The 18,553-nt window shown below is 43.3% G+C and overlaps 1 protein-coding gene across 1 annotated transcript in view; it reads left to right on the forward strand.

The window, feature by feature from the left end:
• The window catches only part of TGFBR3 (transforming growth factor beta receptor 3), a 237,697-nt gene that overhangs the window by 214,914 nt on the left and 4,230 nt on the right, over positions 1 to 18,553 (forward strand). The window contains exons 15-16 of the mRNA XM_043963893.1: positions 2,549 to 2,584; positions 5,690 to 5,797. Coding sequence (XP_043819828.1) covers positions 2,549 to 2,584; positions 5,690 to 5,797 — 144 coding nt within the window. The remainder of the gene's footprint in view (positions 1 to 2,548; positions 2,585 to 5,689; positions 5,798 to 18,553) is intronic.

Here is an 18,553-nt window from a genome sequence, read left to right on the forward strand (position 1 = left end):
AATAATGTGGCTGTATTACTTCCAGTAATTCATTCTGCTTTCAAGTCAACTGGATTGATTTTCCTTTATAATCTCTCCTCCACAGTGACTTAAAATCATTCGGCCTTAGGACAATTACCCTGAAATTTCAGCAGTTTTATTGGGGGGGGCGTCTATACAAAAGTGGTCAAGTGGGAAGACTTTAATCCACAGTAAAACAATTTAATGAGGTTTGCTAATTAAGAGTCTACTGGATGGCGGGTGGGACACAGGAGGGAAGAACTCAGAGTTTAGATTGTCGAACCAGTTGACTAGATTAAATTGGAGGTGACCTTTACAGATGCGTAGAGCTGTATTTGAAAGTACTGTTCTAACCAGTGCCCTAGAGGAAAATAAACATTCTTTGTACCTTTTTCAACTCTCTCTTTAAAAAAAAATCATAGATATGTAACTGGAAGAAACCTCAGAGGCTGGTTAATCCAATACCTTCTTTTTACAGATGGGTAAACTGAGGGCCAGGAAGATTAAGGGTCTTGCCCTTACTAGATAGATAACATCAGAGATAGAATTTGACCCGATCTTTTGACTCAATAGTCTACCACCTAATTCTAATGTAAAGAAAACACAAAACTCTCCCAAATATGAATGTGAAGTAGAAAAGGAAAAATATACAGGTTGGAAGATTGAGTGATAGGAGCAAGGTCATTCATTCACAGGATAAAATATTTTAAGCTGAAAGGAATCTTAGAAGTCAGTTAATCCCGGGTCCTTCATTTTCACCCCCAATAACTCAATTTTATTCATTTATTTTTGGTTCTGAATTTTCTCCTTTCCCCTTCCTCTCTCCCACCCATTGAGAAGGGAAGAAAAACAACATGCCTTAGAAATATGTGTGGTCATGCAAAACAAATCCCCTCATTAGCCATGTACAAAAATAGGAAGAAAAAGAAAAAAGAAAACATACCTCTTTCTGCACTCTTGAGTCCACTGGCTTATTATCTTGAGGTGAATAGCATGTTTCATCAAAGGGCTTGGTGCTCAGGGGACTACAAAGATAAAGGACATAATTATTTTTTTTTTCGGGGGAGGGGGGGAGAATGAGGGTTAAGTGACTTGCCCAGGGTCACACAGCTAGTAAGTGTCAAGTGTCTGAGTTCACATTTGAACTCAGGTCCTCCTGAATCCAGGGCCGGTGCTTTATCCACTGTGCCACCTAGCTGCCTCAAATGATTCTTGTCCAGAAGTTGTTAACAGATCCACAAAGAGTCCTGAGAGAAACAATTGACTAGGGCCATTGAGAGTTCAACTCTATTTGACTTAAAGGTAACTGGGTTGATTGATTACACAATCACTGTATTCCTACAAAGCTGTGTATAGGCTCCGGTAAATGGGATCATCCTCAGATTTCCTCATCCAACCTGTGCCTAAACCAGAATTACCCTATAGCATGCTTGGAAAGCAGGCATCTGGTCATTCCTGAAAGATCTCCAGGTCTGGGACAGCTTCTGGACAGCTCCAAGGATTACCAGGTTTTTCCCGAGGCCGAGCCTGAATCCTCCTTTGTGCACACAAGGCTGCTCTCTGGGGCCAAACCGAACTGGTTTAACCCCCTAAAGATTTGTAAATGGAAACCTTTAGTAAAAACACTGGAGGACTTTGCTATTGAACAGAACTCTCCCGTGAATCCATTTTTTAAAGCTGTACCATCATGCTTTAATTGATGTGTTTAGAGAAAACGTGAATTTCTGTGGATCTGGTTTTCTTTATGGAGGTCACACCTATGCTGTCTTATTAACAGCTCAGTCACCTATACAGTGAGAGGCCGCCTGATAGAAAGTTGAAGACAGCCCGCCTTGGAGTTAGGCAAATCAATCAGCCTCTGTCTGCTACTAGCTGTGTGACTTTTGATCATATTAGACATTCCTAGGGGGCAGCTAGGTGGCGCAGTGGATAGAGCACCAGCCCTGGAGTCAGGAGGACCTGAGTTCAAATTCAGCTTCAGACACTTAACACTTACTAGCTGTGTGACCCTGGGCAAGTCACTTAACCCCCAATTGCCTCGCCAAAAAGAAAAACAAAAAAACAGCATTCCTTGGACCTCAGTTTCCTCATCTGTAAAATAAAGGGTTGGTCTGGATGGTCTCTGGGAGCCCTTTCAGCTCTGGGGGTATGTGATCCTATTAGGGTCCTGAGACTGGACAATTCATTTAACACCTCGACTCTCAGGGCAATTCTCTCAAACTCCTCAGTTAGAAATAGGTTACTTACCTGCATTCATGGAGGGAATTTCCACACTGGGAGTTTCCCGCATGGGGACCGAAACAATGACAACAACAAGAAAACCTCCAAACTCTATATGGTGAATTTAAGGTCTGATGAGACAGTTAAGTGGGATTTCACAAACCATGGGTATTAGAGAATTCTACTGGCGCGATCTGGAATGGCTGTTTTTGCAATAACCCTGTATTATTAGCCTTTGGCTGAAATGTTGGTTCTTGCTTTGGATTTTGATAAGGGGATACCCTGTGATTAATTCTTTTTCTTCTTTCTTCTTCTTTCTCTCACACAGATCCAACTCTAGCCAATCCAGGCGGGAATCCGCCACGTAAGTTTCCATAAATCTTCATATTTCGAAATGAAGCCCCTTGGGCTATTCTCAGAGCATGCTGGTTAATAGAGTTTTGCCAGAGGTTGAGGTTTTGATAAGGGATTTCTGTTCTCATTCCTTCTCTCCCTTTTCCTCCTCCTCCTCCTCTCCCTCCTCCTCCTTTTCCTCTTCCTTCTCCTCCTCCTTCTTCTCCTCCTCTCCCTCATTCTTCTTCCCTTCTTCCTTCTCCTCCTCCCCTTTCTCTCTTTCTCCTTTGCCTTCTTCTCCCCTCCTCTCTTCCCCCCTTGTCTTCGTCCATCCTTTCTACCTACCCACACTAATGTTTATATACAGCAAACAGGAAAGAAACAGATGCTTTCATTTGGGGAGGTTCATTTGTTCTTCCAAAGTACTAGGGACTTTTTGGATTTAAACTCTCTTTTCCTAGACACCTCAATGACACCCTTGTGGTCTGAAAGAGTTCAAGAACATTGATGAAAATATTTTCACTGTATCTATGAAAAAAAAAAGTTATTTTCAGTTGAAATAAATTTGGGGCCCTCCTAGTACAATGGAGTAAGAGCTAATATTTATTTAGTGCTTCGAGGTTTGCAATGTGCTTTTTTTTTTTTTTTGGTGAGGCAATTGGGGTTAAGTGACTTGCCCAGGGTCACACAACTACTAAGTGTTAAGTGTCTGCGGCCGGATTTGAACTCAGGTCCTCCTGAATCCAGGGCCAGTGCTCTGTCCACTGTGCCACCTAGCTGCCCCCTGCAATGTTCTTTGCAAATATTATCCCATTTGATTGTCACAACAACCCTGGGAGGTAGGGGCTATTATTATCATCTCCATTTTATAGATGAGGAAACTGAGACTGAGGTGAAGTGACTCTCCCAGAGTATCTAAGAACTCAAGTCTTCCTGACTTCAGGTCCGGTGCTCTAGCCATTGGACCATCCGGCTACCTAGGAACGTCTCTAGATTCTGAGTCAAGAGACCTGGAGGATTGTGTGAGGGAAGGCTGCCAATCTGACACCTCTGCTCCACAGACGGTTAAACTTATGGATGGGAGCGCTTCCTCCCCTAGATCCAGCGCTGACTCCATCCACTCTTCTCATCTTGTGCGGTCCTTGTCTGTGTCTTTCCATAAATTCTCCAAAGAGAATTCTCAGAGAATGAATGAAAGGAGCCTGCGTGTTCCCAGTATATTCCTTGTATCCACAAGGGGAGAAAGATGCATGAGAGTTAGAAGAGCGACAAGGCATGGTTAGCAGGACTCATGATTGGAGCCTTCAGATCTTGCAGGTGGATTGGATGCTTTCCATTGACCTGCCTAGGGACACCATTCTTTCCCATAGAAGTGCTTTCGCCCATAGTTTCTTCATTGATCAACCAGTCAACAAGCATTAATCAGTCACCTGCTGTGTGCCCTGTACTTCGCTCCCATTTTGCAGTTGAGGCCCAGAGACAGTCCAGTGACTTACCGAAGGTGGTCAGTGAGAGAATAGAGACTAAATCCAGGTCCCGCAGCTGCCAATATAGTTCTCATTCCAACTGACCACACTCCCCTGAGTCCCTTTGCCCGGGACAACCTGCCTAGAAGTTACCCACACCCATAATTCAAGCAGTACCCAGCACATAGTAGGCCTTTAGTGGAATGCCTTTTTATTAGCTCTAACTGGACATTTCACAGTAGTCAGTTGGAAAGCGGAGAGCTAGGTCAGAATTAACACAACCAGACAGCATTTGAAAATGCCTGTGACTTGGGAGTAATAATTGGAGTAGAAATGAAAGGATGAGGGAAGACCTGGGCCTATCGTTTACAACATTCAGGATCCAGGGGCCTTACAAATTGCGCTCTCCGTCAAAGGCCCCTCCCTTGTAAAAAGGATTTTTAACTTTTTAGTTGAAGACTCAAAGAAGGTAGTTTCCTTAACAGAAAGGAAATTTTCTATTTTTGTGGTCTGGAAACCATCTCAGATATAAAACCCGTTGCCAAGAGTGAGGAACAATCACTTCTGTTTATGTGTTCCGCTGACTGTAAAGCTGACATCACCCCCTCTTTGAAAAGCCCTTCCATCCCCCTCCTGTTAGTGAGACTGAGCTTGGAAAAGTATCTTGGTTGCCCAGTGGAGTCATCAAGATGGGGAGCTGACTATAGGAAGAGATCCGAGAAATGAGACTACCCAGAGGGGGAAGGGTTCATTCCTTCCCTCCATTTCTTCTTTCTTTTCCCTGCTACTAATTTTACTTTTAAAGGCTTATAAAATGTCTCAAAATAGGCTCCCTCTTTCCTCCCTCACCTGCTTTATTTAAAAGATATATATTTCATCATTCATTGTAGAAGCGGTTTGATTTAACCAATAGAGGAGGTTGGACATAGAACCAGGAAGATGGGTTCAAACCCCACTTCTGACATTTCCTAACTGTGTAGCCCTGGGCAAGTCAGTTAAGCTAGGAGAGGCAGCAGGGGCTGGTGGTTAGAGTGCTGGACCTGGTGTCAGGAAAACCTGAGTTCAAATCCCACATAAGGTAACTTCCTAGCTGTGTGTCCCTCAGGTTCTCTCTACTTCAATTTCCTCATCTATAAAATAAGGATAATAATGGCACCTACCTTCTAGGGTTAGTGTGAAGATCAAGTGAGATGACATAGAAAGTTCTTTCAGTCTGAATGTAGATTGAAGCATTTTTTTTTTTACTGTATTATTCTTGGATTTGGGGTCTGTGTTTTCTTTTGCAACATGGCTAATATGGAAATGTTTTGCCTGACTGAACATGTATAATCTATATCAAATTGCTTGTCTTCTCAAGGGAGGGGAGGAAGGGAGGAAACTCAAAATTAAAAAAAAAAACAAATGTTAAGAATTTTTGTTTACATGTAATTGAGGAAAAAAATTAAGCCCAGATAAAATACTTTGCAAAAACATTAAAGCACTATATAAATGCTAGCAATTATAATTAACTGCTTCTGGTGTCCACTGAATCCCTTGTGTCTATAAATATGGACATGACTGTGAAAACGGTTGTTAAATTTTGAGTATAGCGCCTGTGAGTTGAATCTAGCCCACCCAACGTGTGAATCCCATTTAAGTTGACAGATGGGTCTCTTTGCTTCCCTTCTCAGCAATTTTACCCGGCTTGGACACGCTGACCGTCATGGGCATCGCCTTCGCAGCTTTTGTGATTGGAGCACTCCTGACAGGCGCCTTGTGGTACATCTACTCTCATACGGGTGAGTGTGGCTGCCATGCTCCCGGGGGAAAGGAGGGTGGTGTGTTGTTTCCTGGAACATGGGTCCGCCTCCAATGTACAGACCTGGATAATCCAGACAATGAGTTGTTGTTGTTGTTGCTATTCAGTTGTTTCAATTATGTTGAACTCTTTGTGATCTGGTTTGGAGTTTTCTTGGCAGAGACATTGGAGTGGTTTGCCTTTTGCTTCTCCAGTTCATTTTACAGATGAGGAAACTGAGGCAAACAGGGTGCAGTGACTCGCCCAGGATCACACAGCTAGTCAGTATCTGAGGCTGGATTTGAACTCAAGAAGATGAGTCTTCCTGACTCCAGGTCTGCCACCTAGCTGCCCTACTTTCCATTCCCAGTGGATACACAGTCTCCTTTGCTCACAATTACCTTTCAAGAATATAGCAAGGCAGGATCACATGTTGATTTCCATTACCAGAAAGGTCCTAAGACGTTGGGAGGTAAAGATGTCAGACAAGAACCACAACTGCTCCCTGCACGTGGCTTAACATTTTACTGCTGGGCCAAGTTTGTACCACAATTCTCATCCTAAGCATCCCAAGAATTCTCATTCCACCCCAGGCAGAATTCTCTGGAATTACAGAAGAAGTAGAGTTGAGTCTCGTCTTATGTCATAGAAAGTTCACCAGGTTCAAAGTCTACCATGCAATTAGACTTTTGGAAGCATTTAATAAAATGACCGAGTCCTAACACAAACATCCCTGACAAACCGAGAAGCAGCTTGGTATTAGAGTAGCTGGCACGCCTATAGCCCGTTAAAGTTTGCTGGCCCACCTGACCTTAAGCCCTGCAGATGGGGATGCTACCTTCAAACCTAGATACAATTAGAGCCCTCGTCACACGCCCTTGGAGAAGTTACTAGGAACTTTTTTTTTCCATCTCGAATATGCAGTTGGTACAGAAGGCCACAGAAGTGATGCCTGACTCTAAAAATCTGTGGTTCTGGAGAGCTTAGGAACAGAGAGGTTAAGATACTTGCTCATGGTCACACAGGGAAGAAGAGCTAGGAGCAGGACCTGAACCCAGCTTCTCTTACTCTAGAGGCAGTGCCCCAGGAGAACCTACACTGAAAATCATCATGAGTCTTCAGAGGTTGGTCACCTTTGCCTGTGGAGAAAAATGTATAGCTGGCAGTTATAAAACCACCTCGAGGGTTTGTGAAACACTCTACAAAATTATCTCCTATTCACCTCACACTTCTAGAAGGCAGGGGCTGTAATTATCTCCATTTTACAAATGAGGAAACTGAGGCAAACGGGGCTAAGTGAATTACTCAGGATTTGAACTTGTGAAGATGAGTCTTCCTGATTCCAGGCCCATTGTAATTGTCTCCATTTTACAGATGAGGAAACTGAGAGCTCTAACTACTGCATCCCCTAAGTGCCTCCTGGTTCTCTCCTTTATCATGTAAATGACCCTTCCAATACTTGAAGACAGTTATCAAGTCTCCCTTGAGTTTTGTCTTCTCTGGGCTAAATTCCCTCAGCTCCTTCAACTGATGATGTCTTCATAGATGAGGATGGCATAGACTCGAGGCCCCTGCGCCAGTTTGGTTGTCCTCCTCTGCACACTGCAACTCCCCAGTGCCCTTTCTAAATTGTTGTTCCCAAGCTGAAAAAAACAATATAGACGGTGTCTGACCAGGACAGAGTATACTGGGACTCTCACGTCCTTATTCTTGGAAGCCGTGGCTCTGCTAATGTACCCCAAGACCACATGATCACACCATGGACTCATTAAGTAATGATCTAACCCTTCCTCCCTTGTGTCTTGGTCCTGAGTTCGAGTTGGGTCCTCATCTGCCCAATGAGGGGATTGGCCTAAACTAGGAATTCTGAGGTCTTTTCTAGGATGCATAAACTCCACCAAGGATCTTGTGTCCTCACGCATTCTCGGGGCCAATTAGTTGCAAAGTTGGCTTCCCCATCCCCTCCCAGAATAATAATAATAATAATCGTGCTTAAGGGAATAGCAGGGACCTAGTTTAAAATAAATGACACTCCCCAGAAAAACATTGGCTAAAATATCACTAGTTCCACATTATACTAACTCATAGGGGGAGGGGAGACAGGAAAATCCTAGACCTTAGAAGGTATAGAGAACCAGAGACTTCCATCATATATCAAAGTGATCCCATTTGGAGCATAGCCGCTCTCCACTGCTTTCTTTCCATTTCATAAACAGCTCAAAGCAACCAAACCAAACATATATTTAAATCTTTAAGTGTAGTATAACCAAGGCGAGAGTCTGCATAATCTCACGTTTCCCCTTTATCATAAAACAACTCACTGTCTGTGGGGGTTACATTCTCTGTTCACTGTATTTTGAAAACACAGCCTTCGAGGTGAGCTATAGCTCTCTCATTTTGTCCTTCATTTCTTCTTCAACATGGAGTAGGATTGGATAGAACCATTACTGGGACAAAGCTGGGGGCATGGGGGGGGTAGTTTGGGGAAAGGGGGACAGGTAAGGAAAAGTCTAGAACGAATAGTTTAGAATCACATAGGTTGGCTTTGCTTGCTAGATACTAATTTCATTGAATTACTGGCATAGCCAGAGCAATGAATAGATAAACAGAGCACTGGATTTGGAGTTGGGAAGATCTGAGCTCAAGTATTGCTTCAGGTATTTATTTACTAGCTGTGTGACCCTGGGCAAGTCACTTAATTCTTAGCCTCAGTTTCCTCTTCTGTAAAATGGGGATTAAAATAGCATCTACCTTCCAAGGGTTGTTATGATGATCAGCTGATATGACATGTAAAAAAGCAGTTTGCAAGACTTAGAGTGCTCTATAAATACCAGCTACTGTTATTAGTATTATTAGTATTATTTCCCTTTCTTTAAAAACTTTTTAATGTTTCTATTCAATTGATTTCTAAACTTAAAAAAAAAAAGCATTATTGATGGCTTTCTTTTTAACAGTCCAGTCATTTTCAGATGTGACATCCCCAAAACAAAACGTTTTATAAGTTGCTTGAGAGCCAGAACTGTCTTCCTTCCTTTCTTTCTTTCTTCCTTCCTTCCTTTCTTTCTTTTCTTCCTTTCTTTCTTCCTTCCTTCCTTCTTTTCTTTCTTTCTCTTTCTTTTCCTTCCTTCCTTCCTTCCTTCCTTCCTTCCTTCCTTCCTTTCTTTCTCTTTCTTCTTTTCTTTCTTTCTCTTTCTTTTCCTTCCTTCCTTCCTTCCTTCCTTCCTTCCTTCCTTCTTTCTTTCTTTCTTTCTTTTGTTCTTTCTTTCTTTCTCTTTCTTTTCCTTCCTTCCTTCCTTCCTTCCTTCCTTCCTTCCTTCCTTCCTTCCTTCCTTCCTTTCTTTGTATCACAGTGCCCAGCGCATAGTAGGTGCATCTTCACTGCAAATTAACAATTGATTCATCCATTAATTCTTCTTTCTCTGCATTCCAGGCAGTGAAACCAGGCATGGGCCCATATAATACTGACTATCAGAATCTAGAGAACAGAAAACTTAAGCTGGTCACTGCTGGCTCTTGAAGCAAGGAGCACAGCTTTCAGTGAGAAAGGAGCTTGATTGGAGAGACAGAAAGCTGACGCGATCAGGCCCAAGGGGAAGAAAAAAGTAGTCTTTTAAAGCTAAATATAGCCCTCACGAACATATTGCCCTCACACTGCGGGGGGGCTTGGGAGGGAAGTAAGGTAGTACTTCAACCGTTCCTCAGGAAAAAGATAAGGTGAAGGGAAGGAAGGTGGAAGGAGAGAGTTCACTTTGTCGATAAGATAGTAAACATCAGCTCGCTCTTCCAGGCATTTGGGAAAGGAGTTGGCTTCCTTCCTCTGATGTGTGCACACGTGGTCTTCCGGTTGGTTCAGTTCAGGCAAACTCTGTCTTACCACTGAGGCCTGTGCTCAGTCTGCAGGGTCCCATTATGTCAGTTTTTCTTCCCATTTGTCCTAGACCTAGAAGATGTGGAGAAACCCTCTGGTCTCTAAGAGGATTTGAAGTCTCAAAAAAAAAATGCAGTCAGCTAGGGACTCTCACCTAGCCCAGGGGAACCTAGGGAAGGGTGAGCTTCACTCTAGACAGACCCCGTGGGGAATGAATGCATTGCTGGTTCAGACAACGGGTATAGGACCTGGGCCCAGCTCTGTCCTCCCAGCTTTCCCTCCCTCCAGCATTCCCTTCTGCCTGTCACTGATCCCAGAAACAGGAAATCCAGGCATTCTTTGGCTCCAGAGAAGCCTGATCGAGCAGGTGCCCGCATATTTGGGCCCTTTTGCTGCCTTTAGGGAGACTTTTTTAGCTGACCTGATTAAAGGGCCCAGATGGCCAATTAAAACAGGAATTCATAAATTTTTTTTTTGGTATGATGGAGCTCTTGGTAGTGAGGCCCATGGACCTCTTTTCAGAATATGGTTTTGAAATTAATAAAATAAAATGTATAGGATTATGAAGGAAACCAATTATGTTGAAATAGACTTATTCAATTTTTAAAAAATGTCACAGGACTGAGATTAAGAATCTCTGAGTTAAATATGGAAATGTTTTAAAGGATTGCACATGTATAACCTGTATCAGCTTGCTTACCATCTAAGGGAGGGGGAGGGATAGAATTTGGAGCTCAAATCTTTTTTGAAAATGTTAAAAAATTGTTTTTAGCAAGTATTTGGGGAAAAAATAAATTTACAAAAAAAAAAGAATCTCTGAGCTAGTAAAAAATTCATAGAAGGCCAGAGTGGGAGTGTAAATGGGAATGGGACCACCTCAAAGAGCAGCCAATGCCCAATCAAAGCCTGCCTTTCTAATTCTGTAAAGTCATCATTTCCCCCATAACTTGTGATGATAACAAAATGTTTACATGTGACTGCAGTTTTCGAAGCTTTTTGCAGATTTTAGCAGTCATTCAAGGCAGATAGTGCAAGCATTACTATTCTTTTTTTACAGGGGAAGAAACTGAGGGCCAGGGATGGTAATTAGCAGAATTTAAACTTGGGTCTTCATGACCCCCAGTCAGACATTCAATCCATTATGCCTCCAACAGAGTTTTACCTTAAAAAAAAAAGGAATATAGGGAATGTCTTTTAGGTAGAGAAAGCTTTTTCCCCATAGCTAGATTGTAAGCTCCTTGAGAACAGGGCCTATTTCTACTTTTGATCTTTGTCTCCCTGTCATGTGGCCTGGCCCACAGAATTTGTTGTTGCCATTCAGTCGTGTCCGACTCTTCACAACCCCGTTTTTAAGGTTTTCTTGGCAAGATACCGGAGTGGTTTGGCATATCCTTCTCCACATCATTTTACAGATGAAGCAAACAGGGTGAAGTGACTTGCCCAGGGTCACACAGATAGTAAATGTCTGAGGCTGGATCTGAACTCAGGAAGATGGGTCTTCAAGTCCAGGGCTCTATCCACTCAGTGGTATCCAGTAACCACTTAATAAAACCTTATTGATTGATTGATGCTTTAGGGGAAACGAATGTTCATTTTTGAAAACCTTGGTAAAATGTTCCAACCTGAAGTTTCAATTGACTCTTCTTACAGCAGTGAAATATATGAGAGATTCGTAGCCAAGAGGATCGGGGAAGTGGGAAACATTAATTTAGTAAATTAGTAAATTCTGCTGGGGGGGACAGGCTCCAATAAAGAGATAGGGATCTCTTTCATTCTCCTTCCCTGACTGAGGGCTGTCAATTCTTTCCTTAGATTCCTCCAGGGAAAGATTCCTGAAATTCTGTGTGACCTGCTAGGCTCTTTTATGTCTTTACCTAAATCATTGTTGCTGTGATTTAAAACCATTTCCTCTTGCGTGAGGCAGAGAAGCAGCTGGTCAGCCTCCCCTTTGGAATAACCCTTCCTATACCGTGCTCACAGAAGTTTTCTTTAGTCCAAATTGAAATTTTGTTCATCTCTTTTAAAAATCATCCTCCCCCCACCCCCCATTCTGGGGGCCTCTTCAAGTTGTCCACAACTTGCTCAGATCTTTTTCCTGCCTTGGTTTCCCAACCAGAGCTGGTGAGGGTTGAAAGCTGGGTAAGGGTTTTCTGGTGGGTCGAGCACTAACCAGAAATTTCAGTGGAAGGTGGGACGGGTGTCTTCCCTAACAAGTTGCCTAATTGTGATCCAAGGAAGGACAAGATTCTTAGGTTTAGATTTACCATCAGATTCTTCAGGTCACAAGGAACTGATCGTCTATTCTGCCTGCTGATGAGGTGAGCCCTGGTGCCATCTTTCAGATACTCCCCTTGGGGTCGCGGGCTTCCCAGGGCCATTTGATCTTTGATTTTGGAGGAAAGGAAACGCTAGAGGAGTCTGGGGCTTCTGATACAAGCCGGGCTCTTCCAGGCTCCATTGTGGGACCAGCCCACTAGAATTCCAAGTTAGGAAAGGACCCATTGGCCTTCCACCTCCCAGCTGGAATCACATCTTATCTTCTTGAAATCTACCTCCAGGGGCAGTTAGGTGGCACAGTGGATAAAGCACTGGCCTTGGATTCAGGAGGACCTGAGTTCAAATCCAGCCTCAGACACTTGACACTTAACTAGCTGTGTGACCCTGGGCAAGTCACCTAACCCTCATTGCCCTGCAAAAGAAAGAAAGAAAGAAAGAAAGAAAGAAAGAAAGAAAGAAAGAAAGAAAGAAAGAAAGAAAGAAAGAAAGAAAGAAAGAAAGAAAGAAAGAAAGAAAGAAAGAAAGAAAGAAAGAAAGAAAGAAAGAAAGAAAGAAAAGAAAAGAAATCTACCTACAAGAAATCTGATGTACACAAACTGCCTTTTTCTACACACTGTGGTACCTCGTGTCAGCAGCTGATTTGGGTGGGAGGGATTCCACCTAGTCATGAATCAAACATAGCCAGAAGCAGGGGGCATCTCTGGTTTTCCCTGGTCCCCTCCTGGGAGGCAAAGGATGGGGGAAGGGACCTTCACCCCCCCCTCCAAGAACACTCATTTGTGAAAAGTAAGTTTGACAAATTAGCTACACTCGGAAATTCCGTAAAGATTTTGATGTGAAAATAGCCCCAGTGAGTAAGGACATGTGGAAAGAGAAATTGGCAAGTTTTCCAAGCAGGTACTGAGAGAAAGAAGTTGTTTTGTAGTTTTTTCAATTGTTAAGTAGACTCTTAGCTGCAGCTTAACTCTAGAAAGTAAAATAGAGCATTTGAGTCTTTGGTAAAACACCTGCAAGCTCATCCTATTAGTAAGATTTCCCATCCCCCACTCCCTTCTTCCCTTAAGAATGGAGGATGAGGGGCAGCCAGGTGGCACAGTGGATAGAGCACCGGCCCTGGAGTCAGGAGTACCTGAGTTCAAATCCGGCCTCAGACACTTAACACTTACTAGCTGTGTGACCCTGGGCAAGTCACTTAACCCCAATTGCCTCCCTAAAAAAAATAAAAATAAAATAATAAAATAAAAAGAATGGAGGGTGAGAGTGAATGTCCTTGTATAGAGCAAACGTGTTTTGCACGAACCCGTCAAGAGTTTCCAAAATTCTGCAAGTTGAAAGAACTTTTTTAATGGGAACTGATTAAAATAAACTGACATAGCAACAAATTGTACTTGGCAAATAGAGACTGGAAAGCAAATATTCAGACTTCCTGGGCAGGGAGTTGAACTGGCCCCTATCCGAAGTGTGAATAAGCAAGCACATGTCCCTTTCACAAGGGGAAAATGTTATTTACTGTCAATACTTGAGGAGGCTTGGCCGTCCTGCTCCGGCTAAACTCTGGGCAGAGAAAACAGCTCCAAGGGGGTGGAGCTTGAAGGCCCTCTCTCCATGCCACATCCTTTATCAAAGCGAGACAAAAAAGGATATGAGTGGAGTTCTGTAGCTGGAATAACGATTGGTGGAGGAAAGTCTGATGAAAGAAGGGAGAGAGAAACAGAGACGGTGTTTACAGTTGGTGCTATAGGTTAGTCAGATGGGCAACAAGTATTTATTGAGCACTTACTGTATCCCAGACATTGTGCTAATTACAGGAATGTAAAACCATCCCTGCCCCTTAGGAGCTCCCATTCTAATGGGGATGGGAGTGGGGAACAACATGTAAACAACTCTATCTGTACAAGATACAGACGGGATTAATTGGATGTTGTCTCAGAGGGAAGGCACTAAGGCTTCTTGTCGAAGGAAGGTTTTTAGCTGACACTTGAAGGAATCCAGGGAAACCAGAAGGCAGAGGTGAAGAGGGAGAACAGTCCAGGCGGGGTGGGGACAGCCGGTGAAAATGGCCTCACAGGAGATTGACTAGAGAGGATTTGTATGTTCTTAAGGACTCCAAAGTAATACTCTTTTTAAAAAATTAACTTGCGGCTTCTTACTCTGTAATTTAGAAAGAGTTCTTTGGGGAGACCAAAAGGTTAAGTGATTTGCCTAGTAAGTCAGTAGTTGTCAGAGGCAGGATTTGAACTCTGGGTCTTCCTGACTCTAAGGTTGGCTTCTGTACACTATGTTACAGTGCCAGGGGGCAGCTAGGTGGCGCAGTGGATAAAGCACCAGCCCTGGAGTCAGGAGGACCTGAGTTCAAATCCAGCCTCAGACACTTGACCCTTACTAGCTGTGTGACCCTGGGCAAGTCACTTAACCCCCATTACCCCACAAAACAAAACAAAAACAAAAACCCCAAACACTATGTTACAGTGCCCCTTGGCATAGTTACCTGGGAAATACAAAAGTAGCAGACCAGGGACCAAGGCCAGGGAACATGTGGGAGGACTACTGATGTGGAAAAGAAGGATCTGGAATCAAATTCCAGTTCTGCCATGTCAAAGCCTTTGTGATTTGGGGCAAATTGGTTTTTCTGAGTCTCATCTTCCTAATCTGTAAGAGATAAAGATACAAAATCTTGTTATAAATATGTCCTCTGAGGGCAGCTAGGTGGCTCAGTGGATAAAAGCACCAGCCCTGGATTCAGGAGGACCGGAGTTCAAATCTGGCCTCAGACACTTAACACTCACTAGCTGTGTGACCCTGGGCAAGTCACTTAATCCTCATTGCCCCTCAAAAAAAATGAATGGTAAAATATGCCCTCTGAGGACCCTTCCATCTCTAAATCTGAGACCTTAAAGAAGATTCCATTTGATTCAACCAACCTTTATTAAGGACCTACTTTATGGAAGGCCCTGTGCTGAGGATATAGAAACAAAACATCCCCTGCCCTCAGGGCACTTACATTCTATTTAGGATTGAAGATTAGCCAGGCCCCTTCCTCTGTGTTCTTCTGTGTCCTGATATAGAGATTTGACTCCTTTCTAGAAACATTTCCCTCCCAGGGTTCTCTTTCCTCATCTCATGGATTCCCTAGCTTATTTCAAGGTGGAACCCAACTATGGTGGGTCTATCCTGGCCCCATGCCAATCCCTCAACCCCCTTCCTCCAATTACTTTGTATTTAATTGGAATGTGTTTTCTATTTTGTAAAAATGTTGGGTGGGTGCCCACCAGCAATTCTTTAAGGCTCCCTAAGTAAAGGGAATTTCCTCAGTGAGTGTGAGTGTTCTTCATGCCTATGGGATCACAAGTGAAGTTCCAAAATGCTTTTTTTTTTTAAAATAGGGATTTGTAGGTATATATGCTATTTCCCCCTAATTGTATACAGGCTTCTCGAGGGCTGGAACTGCTTCATTTTTCCTTTTGGCACATACTAAGTACTTAATAAATGTTTAAGGGAAGAGAATAAGCATTTATTAAGCACTCACTATGTCTGGCACTGAGCTAAGCACTTTGCAAATATTCACTCACTTCATCTACACAACAACCCTGCAAGAGAGGTACTGTTCTTTTCCTTATTTTACAGTTAAGGAAGCTAAGGCACACAGTGTTCAAGTGACTCTCCCAACATCACATGGCTAATGAACATCTGAGACAAATTTGAACTCAGGGCTTCTTGACTCTAGGTCCAGCTCTATCTACTGCGCCACCTAGCTGCCTGGAATGGAGTTTTTCAGAAGTGAAGAACTCTGGATATAACCTTCTACCCCCGCCCCCCCATACATTCTTTTCTTTCTTCCCTTTCTTTCTTTTCCCTTTCTCCTTCCTTCCTTTCTCTTTCTCTTTTTCTCTTTCTTACTCTTTCTCTTTCTCCCTCTTTTTCTCTTTCCCCTTCTCTCTTTATCTTTATCATTCTTTTTCTCTTTCTCTCCCTTCCTTCCTTCTTCCTCTTTCTTTCTTTCTTTCTTTCTTTCTTTCTTTCTTTCTTTCTTTCTTTCTTTCTTTCTTTCTTTCTTCCTTCCTTCCTTCCTTCCTTCCTTCCTTCCTTCCTTCCTTCCTTTCTTTCTTTCTTCCTTTCTTTCTTTCTTTCTTTCTTTCTTTCTTTCTTTCTTTCTTTCTTTCTTTCTTTCTTTCTCTCTCTCTCTCTCTTTCTTCCTTCCTTCCTTCCTTCCTTCCTTCCTTCCTTCCTTCCTTCCTTCCTTCCTTTCTTCCTTTCTCTTTCTTTCTTTCTTTCTTTCTTTCTTTCTTTCTTTCTTTCTTTCTTTCTTTCTTTCTTTCTTTCTTTCTTTCTTTCTTTCTTTCTTTCTTTCTTTCTTTCTTTCTTTCTTTCTTTCTTTCCTTCCTCTCTCTCTCTTCTGTCTCTCTGTCTCTCTCTGTCTCTCTTCCTGCAGGTCAGAACGCCAAAGCACAAGCTATCTACCAGCTTCCCCTTCCCCAGGACTAGAAGTATATATAAGATTCCAAGAAAGGAAAAAACAAGTATATAACTAGGAAATTTCCCTTTCCTTAAAGGACTCCAGCTCGGCTTGCCCCCCCCCCCCCGCCCCCATTCCCCTCAGAGAAAAGGCATTAAGCCAGAGCTAGGTGCACAGAGAGCAGGCCCCTCACCAGCTGGAGTTAGTGCTGAAATAGACGGAGCTGTGTGGTTTGTAGGATGGTGACACCAAGGCTGTAATTGGACCCAGCAGCGGGGAAGCAGCAGGGGCCAGGTCTCCGTTTGGCTGTTCTGCATTTCTGGCTGAAGATTGGAGGGGCCCTGGAAAGGGACTGCAAGTTGCTGCGGCCCCGGTGTTGAGGACACAGCAGCTTTCTCCAGGCAGGATCTTTGGCTTGGATGAAGCAGGGCAGGCTTGGGGACTGGAGAGTGGGGGGGGGAGGAGAAGGGAGGTGTACAGCTTATCTCTGACTTGGAGATGTGTACTGGAACAGGACAGGAAGGAGGGGGCTGGTCTGTAAACAGATCTGATCTGCCTGGGGCTTTCCAAAGAGGAGGAGGAGCTTCACCAGACCCTGACTTTGCAAAGAAAATGCAAGGTCTATCTCCGAATGCATCCAGCCTGTGGGGACCAAAGCGCTGGAAAGGCTTCCCCAAAGCTGAGGCCAATTGCAGCAAGTACCTTATTCCGGGATGAATGCAAACCATGTGTGCAAAACCCAGTCTCCTGCCATGCTCATGCCGCATACATTTGGCAAGAGAATTGAGTTTAGTGAAAATGCACTGGGGTGTGTAATGAAAAATGGTATACTTGCTGTGTGAGTGGACCATCAGTCATCACTCAGAGGTAACCCTTGAGGTGCGTGCCTTGAAGAAAGAGCAGAATCTTGACATCAGCCTTTGGGGGATACACTGGGCCGCAGGCCCTATGTGCAAGGAAGCTACTCCTGCCCTTAGAATATAAGCCCAGCTCATTAGCTAGGGCATTGTGTTGTACTGGAATCAAGAGGTCCTGAGTTCAAATCCCAACTTCATGTGGGCCCTAGGGCAAGTCTGGGTGTCCCTGTCCTCATCAGTAAAGTGATTGGAACAAGAGCTCTTAAAATCTTTCTGTGTCCTATACCCCTTGGACAGTCTGGGGAAGCCTCTCCATTCCTTCTTCGGAGAAAATTTTTTATTTCATAAAATAAAATACATACTATTTTTGTATTTTAATACAAAGGATGCCAAGCATATTGAGATCCCATTATCAAAATTCTTTTTTTTTAAAAAGTTCACAAACCCCAGGTTAAGAACCTATATATTTGGGCAGCTAGGTGGCACAGTGGATAGAGCACCGGCCCTGGATTCAGGAGGATCTGAGTTCAAATCCGGCCTCAGACACTTTACAATTACTAGCTGTGTGACCCTAGGCAAGTCACTTAACCCCCATTGCCTAAAAAACAAAAACAAAAACAAAAAGCCTCATCACAGAGTTCTTAATAGTCTGATGCAGCATTGGAGACTAGGTGTCATGGTCCTGGGCAAGTCACTTAACCTCTGCCTGCCTCAGTTTTCTTATCTCTAAAATGAGGGTTAATAAAACATAGCACCCACCTCCCTGGGTTGTTCTAACGATCAAATGAGTTCATATTTATAAAGTGCTTTGTAAACTTTAAACTGCCATATAAATGTTTATTATTGTTGTCATTATTGTTATTTTTGAAGAATCATTTGTATGCTTGTTATTGTTGTTATCTATTATCATTATTATTGAAGAATCATTTGTACCAGAAGAGGGAAGGAGTTGTCTGAACAGAGTTTGTGGGACAATTGACTCAGGCACTGTGGACATGACATTGGCAACCGCTCCAAAGTTTTCAGGTTCAGAAACCCTGTTCCCTTCCCTGTCAGTTGTTCCAACCACTGTTACCTCAGCTGTTGTGCCTCAGGGAGTAGATTCTGCCTTACTTGTGGCCAGCTCCAAGAATCAGAGTGCTTTCCTCCTGTATGGGTGATCCTTCCACCTAGGCAGATTGCAACCCCTTTATAGATGGTATTTGAGACTTGCCGTGGACAGATGATGGAGCCCCTTGTGGCTCACCAAGGAATGGATGGACCTCTCTGACTTCCATCAGGCAGGTTCTTGAAGACTTTCCC

The sequence above is a fragment of the Dromiciops gliroides genome, chromosome 4 (genome assembly GCF_019393635.1).
Source record: "Dromiciops gliroides isolate mDroGli1 chromosome 4, mDroGli1.pri, whole genome shotgun sequence".
Classification (NCBI taxonomy): Eukaryota; Metazoa; Chordata; class Mammalia; order Microbiotheria; family Microbiotheriidae; genus Dromiciops; species Dromiciops gliroides.